At 50.7% G+C, this 17,920-nt stretch overlaps 1 protein-coding gene across 4 annotated transcripts in view; it reads right to left on the bottom strand.

Annotated features, from left to right (window-relative positions):
- Sipa1l3 (signal induced proliferation associated 1 like 3) overlaps positions 1 to 17,920 on the bottom strand; it is a 205,314-nt gene that overhangs the window by 27,612 nt on the left and 159,782 nt on the right. For all 4 annotated transcript variants that reach the window (XM_050119114.1, XM_050119111.1, XM_050119112.1 and 1 more), the window contains exons 13-15: positions 9,125 to 9,252; positions 5,622 to 5,740; positions 3,426 to 3,844 (exon numbers count right to left, since the gene is read on the bottom strand). In XM_050119114.1, the coding sequence (XP_049975071.1) occupies positions 3,426 to 3,844; positions 5,622 to 5,740; positions 9,125 to 9,252 (666 nt within the window). The remainder of the gene's footprint in view (positions 1 to 3,425; positions 3,845 to 5,621; positions 5,741 to 9,124; positions 9,253 to 17,920) is intronic.

Raw genomic sequence — 17,920 nt, forward strand, 5'->3', positions numbered from 1 at the left:
GCAACAGAGTGCTATGGGGTGGAGACAAGGTACTGAACTCTCACGACAGGTCTGTTCAGACAAGAGCACCACCTGCTCTCTAGGTACTGGGTTCAAGTACGATGCTGTCTGTCATTCCCAAGGACTGGACCTACAATAGTAGATGCGGAAGGCTGTGGAGCCGTCTGCTACCAGGGACCATGTGGTCAGCAGGTGGCAGGGGTGCCTGGGGCCTTCTGAGACCGAGTCTGGCCCAAGACTGTATAGGGAATATGTGCGTATCCATGGAAACATGAAACTAGGAGGGTGGGAAAAGTGCGGTGGGGGACACTGACAACTCACTACCACTCGCCGTGCCTCGTGTGTGTGTGTGTGTGTGTGTGTGTGTGTGTGTGTGTGTGATGCTTCTGCCATGTGGTCTAGATTCCCCTGCCTTAGCCTTCCCTGGGCTGGGACGACAGGTTTGCATCGCTACACCTGGCTGAATACGTTCCTTTATATCATCTTGGTCCTAACATGGTGTGGTGGCAACTTAGTGGTACTTCCAGCACCTCAGAGGCAGAGGCAGGAGGATTACCACAAGTGTGAGGTTAACCTGGGCTACAGAGTAAGGTCCAGTTTCAAAAAGAGATACACCCTTACCCCTAACCCCCACAGAGGAGAGAGCAAGCAGGCCATCTTATCTCTGGTCCAGGGCAGTGTCCGTACGACCAGGGTGGGCTGGCAGCGCTGCTGCTTCCTAAGGAAACATATATCCATTTAAGAGAAAACCTCTCCTTCCTCTTTCCACCCAGATCACCTCAAGCACCCCATTTTGGGAAATGCTGTTCCACACTAAAACCCGTTGCCTAGGAGAAAACTTCAGGAAGCAGCGTTAATGAGTAGATGAGAATGATTTGCAATGAGCATCAATTGTCTATATGCAAATTAAAGCTCCCAGCCACCAGGGCCCACTTGTATAGTGGGGCTCCCTTCCTCTCACTCCCTCCACTTCTCTCAGATGCGGGGTAATTTGTTCCCACCCCACTGCCTCACCCGCCATCCACGCCTGGCACTGCTACTGCCTTTATATCATGGATCTCAAAACCCTACAAAATTTTGTTCAGTGCTAAGGGTTGAACCTTACTCAACAGTGAGGCAAACACTCAGCTACATCTCCAGCCCACTTTTAACTGGTGTTTGCTCTGAAACAGAATCTAACTAAGCTGCCCCGGCTGGCTTTGAACTTGTGATCATTCTGCCTCAGTCTCCTAGGTGGTCGAGGTTGCAGACCTGTTCTACCAGGTCCAGCTCCCACCAATGTGCCACAACAGGGACCACAACAGGCTGAAAATGCCCTGCTGTGCTCTCTCGGTCCCACATCCCTGCACTGTGCAGTAGGCACAGCTCTCCCTTGTGATGGCTGGACTGTCATTCGTGGTGAGGAACAGGCCGGAATTACATAGGCCAGCACAGATCTCTAAGACACAGATGCTGAATGAATGAATGAGTGAATGAGTGAAGTAAAGCAGTCAGTGAGGTCGGAAGTTAAGAACTACTTGTTTAGGAAGGTGGCCCAAGATAGCTCCCTCACTGTCTTTTTCTTTGTCTCCATGGCAACCCTCCTGGGCTCCCTCAGATCAGGGCAGCAGAGAACTCAAGCACCCCGACCTGCTGGTTTTCTATTCTCTTTCTTGATTTTCCTGTTTCTTCTTGTAGTTCTGGGATTTGAACCCAGGGCCTCACAATCACTAGGCAAGCACTGTACATCCCTAGTCTAACCATGGGGATTTTCAAATTTGTTGGAGCCCTTTGGAGGAGTCAGGAAATCCTTCTAGCAAGGACAAAGCTATGTTCAACAGTTCATGACTGGTGCAGACCAAAGTGTGCTGCTGACGAGAGGCTCTGTGGGGAGCCCAGCTCTTTCCATGCAGAAACATGGCTCACTCCCACAAGCCTCCCCACTTGTGCTTCTTAAAATGTGGTCCAGCGACGGCTAAGACCTGGCTCGGGGGTTAAGGGCACTGACTGCCAGAAGACCTTGGCTGGATGCCCAGAACTTACACTGCAGCTCCCAACCACCTGTAACTCTAGTTCCAAGAGACCTAATGCCTTCTTCTGGCCTCCTCAGGCACCAGGCATGCATTTGATACACAGACATACATGCAGGCAAAATACCCCTACATGGTTAAAGGAAAAAGAAAAAGTCAGACATTTTAATCCTAGCACTAAAAGGCAAAGGCAAGTGGATCACTGTTGAGTTTGAAGTTTATATACAGACTTCCAGGTCAGTCAGAGCTACATAGTGAGACCCTGTCTTAAAATAAATAAATGAATAAATTAAAAAAGAAAACAAAGGCATGAGATTACACAGTGAATTACAGAGTCCACGGACTCACAGGCACAGGTGCCAGGAAGCCTTTTATCCCAGGAAGGCCCTGAGTTCGGATGAGGGTTCTGGGCTCAGGCCACAGGGAAGGGAAGCTGTGGGCTCTAGTAAGCATGCCAGAGGGCACCTGGAAGGGTCCAAGCTGTCTGTGGCTTCTACAGAACACTCTGCCTCCCTTTCCCTGGCAGACCCTTTGCTGCCGTCCCAGGTGCACCAACTGTGTGGGTTCAGACCGCGGGCTGAGGACGCCATCGCTCTCCCACCTGCCTCCCTACTCGAGCTTCGCAAACTGTGGTCCCGAGACTGCAACCACTGACAGCAAAGAGCTTTAAAAAAATGCACATGCTTGCACCCCATCCAACCCACCGAGGCAGAACTCAGGCTTTGGAGAGGGACACCAATTTGAGTTGATCAGGGTGGGGTCTGGGGACTACTGTCAAAGCTAGAGGCTAGAAGGCCAACGTGTGCCTCAGTGTGGCTGTGACAGTCACATGACACCACCAGCTGTGGACGGTTCTGGGGGAGCATTTGCTCTCCCCATACAAAGGGAGCAGAGAAGCTGCAGCTCCCCTTTGTTCTCAGACCCCATCTTGAAACCAGAGAGCACGGGAAGAACAGTAGAACAAGAAGCCAGAGGCCAGTCCTGGAGGCCTATCAAGTCACACGCAGCCTACTCGACCCTCTCTGGACTCTGTCAGGAGACTGTTATAGCCTTCTTTTTTTTTTTTTTTTTTTTTTTTTTGAGCCACAGACAAACAGAATTGTGACAGAAAGATCTGAGTGAAACCATGAAATCCTCACAGAGTTAAAAATCGTTGTCATAGATAGCAGGGAGGGGGGAAGACAGAGGTCAGAGAGAACCAGAGACAGAGGAAGACAGACACACAGTTGGGTTTCTCCCCCTGTCTGGACTTTTGGAGGCTGAGGGGTATGCTGCGTGTGCCCTCCTTCCCAACTCTTCAAGCAATACAATTATCAGCATGCATGCTTTGGGGAAAGAGTGTCATTAGGGTTGTGGGTTAGTGAGAGGTGGTGGTCAGGGTCTCCTGGAAGACCTGGAGCTGGCATGGGGTCTCACCTGGGTTGCCTCGGTGGGTCTCGGCTGCCCCCGACCAGGCCTGGAGGGGTACTGGAGCCTGAGGAGTACAGCTTCGGCCGGTAGCCCTTGTTCTGGCCAGCTACCACAGGTGCAGGAGAGACTTCCCGCCTTCGGTCTGCAGGGTGGGGTCTTCCGGCTGCCTCCCGGCCCCCGCCACAAAGGCCAGGAGGCTTGTGTGGCTTGGCTGGCCTGGGTGCCTTGGCCAAGGACATACAACTGGGGCTGGAGGTGTAGAGTGTGGTGTCGATGCCGCTGTCACTGGAGCCGCCCTTGGAGAAGGGGTCCTGCTCTGGCTCCAGGGGGTCCAGAGGGTCGAACCAGCGTTCATCACTGTGGCTGCTGGAGGCATTGCTGGAGAGGGTATTGCTGCTGGAATGGCTTGAGTACTGAGGTTCACCCTGGAAGGCAAGGCAGCTGTGTCACCTCGACTCTAGGGGTGGGAGCCTCTGCCCACACAGGCACCCCAAAGCCAGGCATGTCCACATCATGGCTCCTCCCCTATTGGTACAGTTACCCTAGATAAGTGATTTATTTCCTCCCTGCCTCAGCTTATAAGATTGTAAAATAGGCGTGGGACAAAAAGTCTGGCTCATTTGGTGCTCAGATCAATATTGAGGTCTGGGGTACCCTCCTAGTCCCACCCCGCTCCTTCCTCCATCTTCTCAGTGCCTGTCCTGTCCTGCAAATCTGCTGCCGTGACCTGCAGACACATGCTGGAGCTGTCAACGATGGCATCCTCCCCGCTCTCCCTGGGTCCTGGCTGCCCTCCCCTCCCACAGGGCCCCCTCAGCACCCTCCTCTCCATCTCCCCACCCCATTTGTCCCCCCCCAGCCTGTGCTCAGAGGAAAGCTGGGAGCTACTGCCCCTCCATCCCTGCTTGAAACTCTCCTGTGGCAATTTCAGGGGATAGGTCAGAGTCCTTACCACGGTACTCATGTTCTGTGTCTAACGTCATCTCCCTGTCTCTCTAGACCATGCCTTGCTGTTCTCTGTGCCAGGCACAAGCCTCAGGGCCTTCACACTTGCAGCTCCCAGGCTGTGGCTCTTCTCTCAGCTCTTTTTATGGCTCTTTCCTAACTTCCTTCAAAGTCACTTCCTGTGCTGGATAGCTTTATGTCAACTCGACACAAGCTCGTCATCTGAGAGGAGGGAGCCTCAACTGAGAAAATGCCTCCATAAGATCCATAGGATCAGGCTGTAGGCAGGACTGTAGGACAGCTTCTTCATTAGTGACTGATGGGGGAGACACCACCAAAGACACTGTGGGTGGTGCCATTCCTGAGCTGGTGGTCCTGGGTTCTCTAAGAAAGCAGGTGGAACAAGTCATGGGAGGCAAGCCAGTGAGCATCATCTTCACGGTCTCTGCATCAACAGTGGTGACCCTGACTAGGACACACGCCCAGGGCTCTGCTGACGGTATTACCTAAGGCAGCAGTGCCCATCAAGCAGTCCGCAACCGCGCTTTCTTAGCAAGTTATAAATGCTTCTGTCCATTCACTGACTGCTGGCCCGGGACGTCAGCTTCTTGAGGACAGTGGCTCCTCTGTCCTCTTTACCACTATGCTCCCAATGCTCAGCATGTGGAACGAGGTTGCCAAGAACAACTAGGTATACAGTTTCCTGCTTTCTTGGCAGAGATGAAGCCCTAGCCATTGCAATGTAGGTAGAAGTGACTCATTCCATCTCTGGCCTGGGCTGAAAAACCTCTCTTGAACCTCTCTTCCTCCTACCCTAATACTGCAATAATGCAGATCCCAGAGGGGACCCAGTAGAGGGTTTGAAGGCCCGGAGGGTCAGCATGTAACAGAAGGGAGCCTGAGTCCCTGATTCACCCTGTGCCACACTGCCCATTGCAGACCCAAACTGCATCCTTCTGGGGAAAGACCGACCTCCTAAGGTCACTGAAATCCAGGGTGGACGTAGAAACAAAGAGGAAGGAAAGGATCTGTCGAGTTACTCGGCTGAGGATCAGAGCCAGGATGCTATTTAGCTCCCTGTAGAGGGGAATATGCCTAAGGCTGAGGATGTGCCCACCAGAGGCAACACCCAGGGAAAGCTGCCCAGCCCTCATCAGCCATGCACCCAGGAAAGATGCCAGGTGGTAGCCAGTCACTACAGGCCCCACTCCCTGGATGAGGCAGGGTAGGGTCGGGCAGGGCGAGGCACAGACTCACTTTGGAATGCCTATTGGGAGAATCTTTGCCAGCTGCGTCCTGCCTGGAGGGATGCTTGCTGCCACTGCTTCCAGCCATGGCTGAGAGCCGGGCCTGGGCCGGCACGTGCCACAGAGGCTCTGCAGGAGAAGAAGAAAGACACTGGTGGTTAGGGGTGACACAGACCTGAAGGATCTACCCTACACCCTGGTTGCATGGCTCTACTCTGACTAACCTGTCTGCTCTGCAGGCTCTACCAATGCATGTCTTGGGCTACAGCAGCGCTCAGCAGCAGGGGACATCTACTGAGCACGTGTTCAGTGCCAGGAAGCACCCTGAGAGCCTTCCGTCATCGTCCCCCGAGGAGGGTGGGCACACTTGCCACGTATGGCCAGCTGGAGTATCTCTGTGTACATGACATGTTCATTTCCTTCCCGTCATTCTAGGAGATTCTTTAACCTCATTGATGGCGTGGGAGGCTTTTAACTTTTTTAAAACTGTTATTTATTTCACCTCTGTGTGTGTGAGTATGGGCGCTTGCGTGGTATGATAAATGTGTGGAGGTCAGGACAGCTTTTGAGAACTGGTTCTCTCCTTCCACGTTACTGAGGTGGGAGTCTCTTGTTCTTTCTTTTGCATCATTCCAAGCTAGCTGGCCTGAGCTTCCAGAAGATTCTCCTGTCACTGCCTTACATCTTGCTGTACAAATGCTAAGATTACAGGTGCACACCACCACCACTGGTTTATAGATGTTCACCACATCTGGATCGGAGATGCACACTACCACATCTGGATTGGAGATGCACACTATCACATCTGTATCACAGATACCCACATCTGGATTACAGATGTGCACAACCAAATCTGGATCACAGATAGATAGGCACCATCACATCTGGATTACAGAGAGATGCGCATCACCACATAGGGATTGCAGGTGCACACCACATCTGGATTGCAGATATGCATATCTGGATTACAGATGCACAACCCCGCATCTGGCCTTCTGTGTGGGTTCTAGGGATCTATTGGATGTTATCAGGTTTGTGTGATAACTGTTTTCATTTATCAAGTCAAGTTTGTAGCCTTGCATTAATTTATTAAAAATTTTATTACTTCCTTTATTTGTGTGTATGCACATGTCCCTGGGGACTGGATTAACTATACGGGCCAAGCTGGTCCAGGACTCACTTTGATCCGACTCTTTCAGTCTCCCCAGCGTTGGGGCTGTAAACATGTACCTCCATGCCTGGCTGAGTACATCAGTTTGCTGGACAGCCCTACAACTCCTGAAGTGGGTATTGGAACTACCTTGAATAGTAGGTGATATCAAGGCCCAGAGAGGCTAGGGAACTGGCTCAAGATCACTCAGTCAGAAATGGTCAGACAGGAAGTGGAGGTCAGAGTCTATGCTGCCCAGTCCTCCACCTTTCTGGAGTTCCCAGCCTGTCAGCAACAGACAGTAACTGTAAGGGCTTAGAAAATATCCTAAGGACAGGCCGTCCTGGGGCCTGGTAGGCATGACTCATTAGACCCTCAAGGGATGAAGTCACCACAGAGGTCCTGTGTCTGACCAGAAACTTGCAGCTGGGCTCATGGGAGCATGAGCTTCCAGCCTGAAGCTGAAGTCCCAAGGGCAGCCCAGGGCACCGCAGAGCTCATGTTCCTGCTGAGGAAGATGGGACGGGTCTAGCAGACACTTTTCCAACCTGAGTGCTCTATGGTATAGGAAACACGTGTTGCATCCACACCCTGTGTGTGGTGGGTGATCCAACAGGCTTTAGCTCAAATCTCAATTATGCCACTCACCAGCAAGAACCTCTGGCAAGTGACAATCCTTCCAGGCCTCACCTGCCTCACTTCTGCAGGAGGGCAGGCATGGTGCCCGCTGCTGTGACTCAGAGGAAGGGAACATGGGGCACCTAGTACAAGCCAGGCACACGGCAACTACACAAAACCAGGCTGCTGATGTCATGACTGATCAGTTGCACAGGAGATGGGCAAAGCCCTGCGTCTGCCGCTGCTCCGAGTCCTTGCCACACTTCTTGAACTCCTCCTTTTCTGGGTCTTCCACATATTCTAAACTTCTTAATGATTTCTTAGCACAGCTCTTCCCAGTATACATGCGTGTGCATGTGTGTGTGTGTGTCAGGGAAGGCGTTAGTCACCATATAGTAAGGTCTCAGGGAAGGAAGCAGGTACTGGGGCTCTAGGGAACAGAAGGGAAGCAGTCGGGTCTCCTGACCCCCATCTGGAGCCTATGCTGAATGCTGTTAAAGTCTCCCCACTTTGCAGTTTGCTGTGACAAGAGAGCCAGGCAGCATTGCTCTCCTCTTCTGAATGGAGTGGGAAATAAAAAAGACACAAATCTGTCTTGGAAACAGACCACAGAGCCATGGGCAGCACCAGGCAGGACCAGCCCACTGCGGAGGAAGAAACGGTGCCCTCCGCCCTCCAGGCAGCAGAGTGATGCACAGTGGGGACAAGTCACCCCCTGCCTGGGGCTGAACACCCACACACAGTACTGAGTCCTCCCTGATGCTAATCCTGGGCATGTGGCTGAGGTCACCTTTCCCAGCTGCCTGGGACTCCTCTCCACCTCCCAGGAGGGTGTCTGCCTCTCCACCTCCCCTTTCTAACACTGAGTTAGCCACCTTCCTTTGGAATCCACCCGACTGCTAATCAAAGGGGTTTCAAGGGTGTTACAAGAGGTTATGTTTAAAGTATTCATCCAAGTGGTGCAGGTACACAATCCATAATCATATCTGGTGTGTGTATGTGTGTGTGTGTGTGTGTGTATGTGTGTGTGTGTAAAAGATGCTCAATTCCATTAGTCAGAAAAATAGAAATCAGACCCAATGGTGTGGTCACATGTGCCTGTAATCCTAGTACTTATGAGGCACAGACAAGAAGAATCAAGAATCCTAGGCCATCCTCAGCTACACAATGAATGTCAGGCTACCCTAGGCTACATAATAAGATTTCCCCAAGTAAATGAACGAATACATGAAGTTTAATAAAACCGAACTAAAAGAAAGATACAAAGAAAACAACAGCATTCTAGCACTGTGTGTCTACTCGGACGGTCCAGACAGAAAGGTTGCAGCCATGTCACAGGTAGGAGTGGAAACGCTCCAATGTTCTGGGGTGTGGTTTGGCAGTTTCTTATGAAGTCCAATACATGATGAAGCTATTCTATGCCTAGGAACACAGGCTCACGGAGAGATAGACTAAGATACTTCTAAGCAGCCTCGAACTGGTCCTCTCAGTATCCCTCAAGCACTGGAGTGGGTGGGGTGTATTCAGACAAAAGAATACTGAATCCAGAAATCCCACACGACATCCAGTCACATGGCTGCCTGGCACTAGCATGACATAGAGCCACAGACTTCAGAAGCCCATGAGCAAAAAAGACACGGAATGATTTCATAGTGTCCACAGCCCCAAGCCGGCTGAGAAGAAGGGAAGTCACCTGTGAGACCATCAGGGAGAGGCAGGGGGCACTGGGGCCCAGGACGTCTTACCTGGTTTTGGGCGCTCCATGGTGCTCTCCTGGCTAGTCAGGCCACCTGAAGAGGAGTCACCGCTGGACATCCCATCGTGGATAAAGTGAGGGTCAAAAGACAGTAGTGGGTGTGGGGCGGCTGCGTACCTGCAGGGTAGAGAGGACCGTCTCAGTGTGACGGCAGCAGGTAGTCGATGGCTTTTTAGCACTCAGGAAGCTCTGCTGTGGGCTGGGGCAATGAGCGGCTGGCGAGGCTGGGCGAGGCAGCCTGGTGTCTGCTATTAACTGAAGCTCAGCAAAGAGGCTCGCCTGGGACGCCTGCCAGGGAGGTGGTGGCAACAGGAGTACAGGGCACAGCAGGCTTCTCAAGGAGGGAGAGTGCAGAGCCACTTGGGTGACTGCCCTGCTTATTCAGGGTTCTGCCTCTTGGCTGCAGGCTCCCCTTTCTCTGAGGGGGCTAGGCAAGTCAGGCAGCATTTTGTGGCTACAGCAGACCCAGGCTGGATAGGATGGGTTTCATACCTCATTGTTGACTTTTGCCTGGCCAGGTATAATCAATCGGCTCACAGGACAGGGCCTCAGTTTCCCTAACTGTTAAGAGGTGATCACAACAGGCCCTTCCTATCAGCACTTAGCTTGTGTCTGACACAGGATACACAGGGAATTGAGACATTTGGCCCATAGGCCATGGCAGTATTCCTTCGCTGTTGGAGGGAGAGTTTATGGTAGGCAGGGCCCATGGCTTAAAAACAAGGCAGCTTTGAACTCAAACCCCAGCCCTCAGTCAGACAAGAGCTTTGATAGAGTTATAGCTGTTTTTGTTTTCTTAGGTGTGTGATTCATTCTTTTTTGTAAAAATTAATTTATCTTTATTTTATGTGCACTGGTGTTTTGCTTGCACGTATGTCAGACTTTGGAGTTATAGACAGTTGTCAGCTGCCACGTGAGTGTTGGGAACTGAATCCGAGTCCTCTGAAGAGCAGTGGGTGCTCTTAACTGCCAAGCCATTTCTCCAGCCTCATGATTCATTCCTTAAAAAACACACATATATATATTTTAATTGCTGGTGGTGGTGGTGGTACACGTCTTTAATCCTAGCACTCAGGAGGCAGAGGCAGGTGGATCTCTGTGAGTTCAAGGCCAGCCTGGTCTACAAAGCGAGTTCCAGGACAACCAGAGCTGTTACTCTGAGAAACCCTGTCTCAAGAACAAAACAAAACACACACATCATCACATCTATTTAAGCGTATGCACATGTGCCTAGACCCATGTAGAGGTCAGAGGACCACTTGCAGGAGTCTGTTCTCTCCTTCTACCATATGGGACCAGGGACTGAACTTGGATTGTCAGGGCTGGCAGCAGGGGCCCTACCCACTCAGGAATCTCGCCGGCTCTGCCCTTTTGCTTGTTTCCATCTTGTTTTGAGACAGTATCTCATGTAGCCCCCACTGGCCTGGAACTGGTGATGTAGCTGTCTCTCACCTTCCCTAGTGCTAGGATCATCAGTGTGTACCGCTGTGCCGGGCCGAGCTGTTCTGTGTTTGATAATCATGGCCAACGTTGGGGAGAGGAGAAATATCAGAACTGCCCCCAGATAGCAACACACACCAGAACCAAGGGCCAGAATTTAAGGGAGGTGGTGGTGGAGGGCTGGGCGCTCTCTCACCGTGGGGGCTGCTATAGACACCTGTTTGGGGGTTTGGATCTGGAATGGCGCTCACAGCAAGAGCACATGCTTTAGACATTGACCCCAGATAGTGGGGCTGTTGGGACGGTTATAGAAACTTAGGGAGGTGAGCTCTATCTGGAAGAAATAGGTCACCAGTGGGCTCAGACTGCCCTTGGCCACTTACTGTTGCACTTCCTGCTTCCTGGCCTGCTGTGGTAGGAACAGCTATCTTCCTCCACATGCTCCCACAAGCACACCGAGCCAAGCAGCTATGGATCAAGCCCTGTGAAACCATAAATCAATTCTTCTTCCGTGTCCCCCTCTGTCAGAACATGGTCCAAGAACAGAGTCGTGTGAGGGGAATTCTGAGTGCTTGTGAGAAAACTCTAAGAAACCAGGAGAAGAGTCTCGGGACCTGCTCCTTCAAAGACATGAACTTGTTCTGGGAACTTGTTTTAGTGTTTTCAAGCTCCTCCCAGGTGTGGCAGATGGGAGAGCGTTTCCTTCAGGTGATTTATTACAACTGGCTATTGTAGTTTATGCGCCTCTATGAAAACATGGTTTGCTGTGTGTGGCTTGTCCTTGTGACCATACTCTGCTCATAGGAGTCTTCTCAACCTATGGAGTAAGAACTGTCTGATGCTCCGAATAAAGCTGCCTCTTGCACGGGGCTTTAGTCGGCCTCGTTCATTGGCTCCATTCTCCCAGGTCCACAGCCTCTAGAGCCTCTAGAGCTCCCATGTTGGTTTACCTCAGGCCGAGCCACGCGTGGAATGGCCTTTTCTGTCTATCTGGGGCTGGGCCAGGACAGACACGTGGCACAGTTCTGGCTAAATGGGAGTTTATAATATTATTAAGACTTCAAAAGCCGGGCGGTGGTTACTCACGCCTTTAATTCCAGTACTTGGGAGGCAGAGGCGTGAGGATCTTTGTGAGTTTAAGGCCAGCCTGGTCTACAGAGTGAGTTCCAGGACAGGCTCCAAAGCTATAGAGAAAGCCTGTCTTCTACAAAATCTTTGTGGCTTTCTACTTCCACCATGTCACGGGCCACCAATGCGCTGGACGGGGAAGTGAGGGGAAGGATAACCGCTGGGACAACCTGGGGTAAGGGAGGACGGGGTGTAGGGGTGTGGGGGAGGTAACAGCTGCTGGGGTAATCTGAGTCCTGTGAAGTCCTCTGTTGACCAACAGGGCAACTTCGGAGTAGATAAGGAACTTTGCTATTTTGGGGGACAGGGTTTCAATGTAGCCTATGTTAGCCTTGAGATCATATGTAGCTGAGGATTAACTTGAACTTTCCTGCCTCTAACCCGAGTTGCTGGAATCACAGGCAAGTGCCCACTTTAGGCTAGGCTTTGTGCATGCTAAGCCAAGCATTCTATCAACGGAGCAACATCTCCAACTCTTTTTTCCTCTGGTGCTATGACTTAACTGAGATTTTTGAGCACATATTCTACCAATGACTTATACACCCTCAGACCCCAAATGAACCTTTGTTAAGTTAAGTTTCTGAGCTTTTCCAGCATAATCCGACTGAAATGGAAGGACTAGAACTCAGGGGCTCATGGCAAACATCTCTATCTCCTTGCTCCTAAGAAAGATAAGAAAACACATCCTCTGTGGGTACTGGCACTTGCTGCCAAGTCTGATGATAAGTCCAGTCCCTGGGTCCACAAGGTAGGAGGGGAGAGCCAACTCCTGCAAGTTGTTTTCTTACCTCCACATGTGTCATGAACAGTGTGTGTGTCTGCGCACGCACACACTAGTTCACATGCATGCACACATAAGCACACACACGCAAACCTGAACACACACACACAGAGGTGGTTTAACTAAGATGTCCCCGTAGTCTTAGACATTTGAATACTTGGTCCCCAGTTGGTAGCACTATTTGGGTAGGTTTAGGAAGTGTGGCCTTGTTAGAGAAAGTATGTCATTGAAGGTTGACTATAAGAGCATAAAGGTGCTAGGCAATGGTGGCACACACCTTTAATCCAAGTGCTTGGGAGGGAGAGGCAGATGGATCTCTGAGTTCAAGGCCAACCTGGTCTACAGAGTGAGTTCCAGGACAACCACTAGGCTAGACAGAGAAACCTTGTCTCAAAAAAACCAAACCAAGGCCGGGCAACGGTGGCGCATGCCTTTAATCCCAGCACTCAGGAGGCAGATGCAGGCGGATCTCTGGGAGTTCGAGACCAGCCTGGATAGGCTCCAAAGCCACAGAGAAACCCTGTCTTGAAAAACCAAAAAAAGAAAAAACAAACAAACAAACCAAACCCAAAACCAAACGAACTCCCCCCAAACAAGCAAAGAACCAAACAAAGAACAAAAAAGTATAAAGGCTCGAGCTATTTGACTGTGCTCATTCTGTTTTGCAAATGCAGCTCACCTGCTGCTCTAACCACCACCCCTGCACCTGCTGCTTCTGCATGTCCACCATCACGGCCTCTAACCACCCCTGCTGCTTCTGCGTGCCCACCATCACAGCCTCTAACCACACCTGCACCTGCTGCTTCTGCATGTCCACCATCACGGCCCCTAACGTGCTGGGATCATAACCCAATCAACTCCTTGTTCTACAAGCTGCCTTGACAATGATGTTTGATCACAGCAATAAAAGCAGTGATATAGATGGCTTCTCATCCCCTCCTGATCTGGCTTGGCCTAGATACGACACCATAAATAGCTCTTGCCTTCTTGCCATTAGCTTGGAGCTGAGGCAGTTGCTGAGGGGACTGGAGATGTGACAAGGGCAACGTTGTGCCACCTGGGATGAATGGTCCTGAGCCCACCCTGCCTGGGCTGCCTTTGTGGCACAGAACACATTTCTATGAGTTTTGAGCCCACTTTTGGTGTCTCTGGCCAAGTGACCCAATGATGTAGGCCTTGGATGCCAAGAAAGCATCCTGTCTGACCCCAGCAGGGTGTGGCAGGAAGGAGAGACAGAGCTAAGAACCTCAACACTCAGCAGTGCTGAATGACTCCCGAGTCGCCCCAGCTTGAAGTCAGGGCTGTATCGATAAAGGACCTGCTCCAACTGCCAAGTTTAGCTCCTGAAGGGCACTGGACTTTCAGGAAACTCAGCTCCGTGCCGCTGTCAAGAAAAGACCGACTCTTCCCCTTCCTTCAACCTCGGTCCAGCCTTTCAGTTCTCCCAAAAGACTGATGGCTCCAACAGTCCGTTCTTCTTCCTGCATTTGTCTGAGGGCCCAGTGTGTGGTGGGTCTGGAGGTTTTACAAAAGCAGTGCTGAAGCCTTGCTGGCTGCCCTCACACACGGCCAGCTACCTTGGGAACACGCTCCACCGTGGCTGCAAGTAGAAGCCCTGACTGGTTCATTTGGTTCTTCACAAGGTCAGTGTTGAGTCCCTAGCACCGAAGCTGGGATTAGCCAGGGGAGAGACACTTCACTGCTGCCCGGTGTCTGCTTTGCACAGCCTCCTGGATAAGAAAAGCCCTACTGAGCTTCACCACACTTCCCAGGATCCAATGAAGTAACAGTGAAGGTATGTAAGAAGTCTCCTGGGAGGTGGGCAGGAGGATGGCAAGCTCAAGGCTAGCCTAGACCACTTAAGGAGACCAATTCTCGAGACAAAAAGTAACAAGGCAGCTGGAACGCAGCTTAGCAACAGGAGCTGGCTTAGCTTGTGTGAGACCTTGACTTTAGTCCCCAATACCGAAAAACACAAACCCAAAACCGGGCTGGTGAGACAGTGGGTAAAGGCACCTGCTCCAAGCCTGACTACTTGAGTTGGAGCCCCAGGGCTAGCATGGTGGAAGGAGAGAATGACCTCCATACTTGTGTCTGGAATGCATACGCCCACCAAGACACACATGCACACAGACTAACTAAGAATGTAAAAGGAAAGAAAGAACAACAACAAAAAACCCAATCCAAATACAAAACGAAGAGCAGGGCTTCTGACAATATGGGAGAAAGAAAGTTGCTGAGTCGCCATTTCTGTGTTATGCAGCGAACCCTAACTGACAGGTGTCTGTGGCTGGCTTCCTCGCTCAGCTGCTCCTCCCATTCAGGACAGGCTGTGCTGCCTCCAGTTACCTCACAGCTGTTTCAGGTTTTTTGTTTTGTTTTGTTTTTGTTTTCTGAGACAGGGTTTCTCTGTGTAACTTGCTCTGTAGTCCAGGCTGGCCTCGAATTCAGAGATCCGCCTGCCTCAACCTCCCAAGTGCTGGGATTAAAGGCCTGTGCCACCACCACCGGGCAGCTGTTTCATTTTGAGACTATCTCAGGCCAGCCTCACTATGGAACCAGAGATGACCTGGAGCTTCTGTTCTTGCCTCCAGCTCTGGAGTGCTGGGACCACAGGCACACAGCACCACCGCAGCTGCATCCACAGCACTGGAGATGCTACCCAGCTGCTTACAGGAGCTGGCTACCAAGTGAGCAGTGACATTCTGAGTCGGTCCTCACCTAAGTGTGTGTGTAGGCCAGATGTTAATCTCAGGCGAGATGTTGATCTTCAGAAGTCAGCCACCTTAGGGTTTGAGACAAGGTCTCACTGGGGTCTGGGGTCAACCAGTTAGCTAGACTAGACAGTCATCAAGGGATTCATCTGTCTCTGCGTCCCCAGTACTGGGATCATACACAGTATGTCCCCGACTGAGCGTCTTCCTGAACAGGGTTTCTTATTCTCTCCATTTGCTGCTGTCTCTGGAAGGCTGGGCCATTTTTATCACTTCCAAATTTCGGTCAATCTCACTGAAATGAAGACAGCTCTTCTTTTGCCATGTATGCAGAGCTCTGGGCAAACATCCCTGAAAGAAGAGGGGGCCCGGATGGCTGTCTTCCATCTGACTCTGTTTTCTTGAGAAATAAAAATCACTTTCCAGATGAAGGGTTGAGATTCTGAGGAAAGGCTGAGTAGCTGTAGTTCTGGGCTGTACGGCAGAAGCTGGGCGTATTCTGAGCGGGTTGGGGGGAGGGTCAAACAACCAGGAGGCTCTACACTCACCACTACAGAGGAAAGAACTAGGGCGGAGATGAAGGTGGATCAGCGTGGCACGCAGGTGGAAAGCATGGTCCATGTGCCTCTCTCCTCCCTTCACTGATGGGACAGGGGGTGAGTGATTACAGGACAGGGGGGTCACTGTCAGCTGTCACCCCCAACCATCACCTTCTCTGTCTGTTGGTGGAGCCAGGAGGCTGCAATGGTGGCCATCCCTCTGTCAATGACTTATATAAGTACTGATTGCTTATGTAGGTTCTGGACGTCAATGTGACTTTGCCAGAAGCTGACTGAGGGGTTTGAGAGACCTAGTTCCATCATTCTAGTTTTGTTTTGAGAGTGGGTGTCATTATGTAGCCCAAGCTGGCCTTGAACTGATCCTTGTGTACCAGCTTGTAGGCTGCTGCGACTACAGGTGTGTACCATAATGCCGGATAAATTCTTTCATTCTTTAAATAGCCATTTATCTAGCTTTATTTACTATTAAAAATTATATATTTATTTAATTTTATGTGTATGAATGTTTTACCTGCATGCATATCTGTATACCATATATGCCTGGTGCTTGTGGAAATCAGAAGACAGTATTGGGTCCCATGGAATTGGAGTTACAGAATACTGTGGCCACTGTGTGGGTGGCTAGGAACCAACCCAGGTCTTCTTCAACAGGAGAAAATGGCCTTAACTACTGAGCCATCTCTCCAGCCCCTAAAGATTTATTATTTAATTTTAATTTATGTGTATCAGTGTTTTGGCTATATATATATGTCCGTGACTCACTTGAGTTCAGAGCCTATGGAGGCCAGAAGAAGGTACTGGAGGCCCTGGAGCTGGAGTTACAGATGGCTAAGAGCCATTATGTGCATGTGGGAACTGAACCCTGGTCTCTGCAAGAGCAGCTGGTGCTCTTAACTGCTTCTCCACCCCACCCTGGGTCTGTTCATTTGTTCTTCCTTTTTCCTTCCTTCCTCTTCCTCCTAGTTTTTAAAAAATAAAATATAGGATCTCAGTACATAACTCTAACTGAAACTTCCTATATCAAATTCTTCCATTTTTAAAACAAAAGTGTTGCTCAGGGTTGGGATGTGGTTCAGTTGGCATAGTGCTTGCTAGCATACACAGAGCCTTGGACTTGATCCTAGCACCAACAAGCCTGTGTAGCATCACACACCTGTAATCCCAACACTTAGGCTGAGGCAGGAGCTCAGGGGCTCAGGAGTATCCTTGGCTATCCGATGGGTGTGAAGCCAGCCTGGGTTACCTGAACCCCAGATGAGGGGTGGGGATATGGATACAAATGAAGATACAAGCACTTGCCTCTCGGCCACTTCACACCGCTGCAGACACACCATCCTCACCAGGACTCTACACTAAGCCAAGGGAACCCCTTCTTCCCTGAAGCTGCTCCCTCTCAGCTAGGTTCATAGCAACCTAAAAATAACTGATGTGCTAGGATAGCTGAGCCGTGAGTTGCAGAGGCTAGGTACCACTGGGGCCCCAAAGGGACCTGTGGGCCAGGAAGAGCTAGAATCACACAGAGAAAGTCCAGAGAAGCTGATACGCAGCCCCCAGGCATGTGTGTGACTGTGTGCAGGGCTCCAGGGGAGAGAAGCTAAGAATTCTTGGAGCAAGAGATGATCAGGGCCAGACCCAGCCAGTCACAGGCCTGATCCCTGTCCAGACTGCTTCCTGCTAGCCAAAGGGATTCACTTTGCTGAGCCCCAGTTCTGCTTCTGCAAAATGGGGATAATCAATCTACTTCGTGAAGCTGCTGCGAGGACTCTGAGATCCCTTAAGGCTGATGAGCATGATCCGAGAACTCAGAAAAAGATACATACAAATGTACCCACTTAGTTCCTCACATTCATTCTGCTTTAAGTAGCAAAAGCAATGTAGGAGAAAGGCCGGCTTTCCAATAAATCGCTGGAGCAATCAGACATTCTTGGCAAAAATGAAAACCTGACCTAAACCTCTCACATAAACAAAAGTCAAAATAATCATGGATACTGGGTGCAGTGACACCTGTATAGGTTTCGGAGGATAAGGCAGGAGGATCTCAGTGTCAAGTCCTGTCTGGGATACAGCTGGGTAACTTAATGAAAGTGGAAAGAGAGAGAAAGAGAGAGAGAGAGAGAGAGAGAGAGAGAGAGAGAGAGAGAGAGAGAGAGAGAGAGAGAGAG

Source organism: Alexandromys fortis, unplaced genomic scaffold, assembly GCF_014885135.2.
Source record: "Alexandromys fortis isolate MF-2015 unplaced genomic scaffold, M_Fortis_MF-2015_v1.1 scaffold_140, whole genome shotgun sequence".
Lineage (NCBI taxonomy): Eukaryota > Metazoa > Chordata > Mammalia > Rodentia > Cricetidae > Alexandromys > Alexandromys fortis.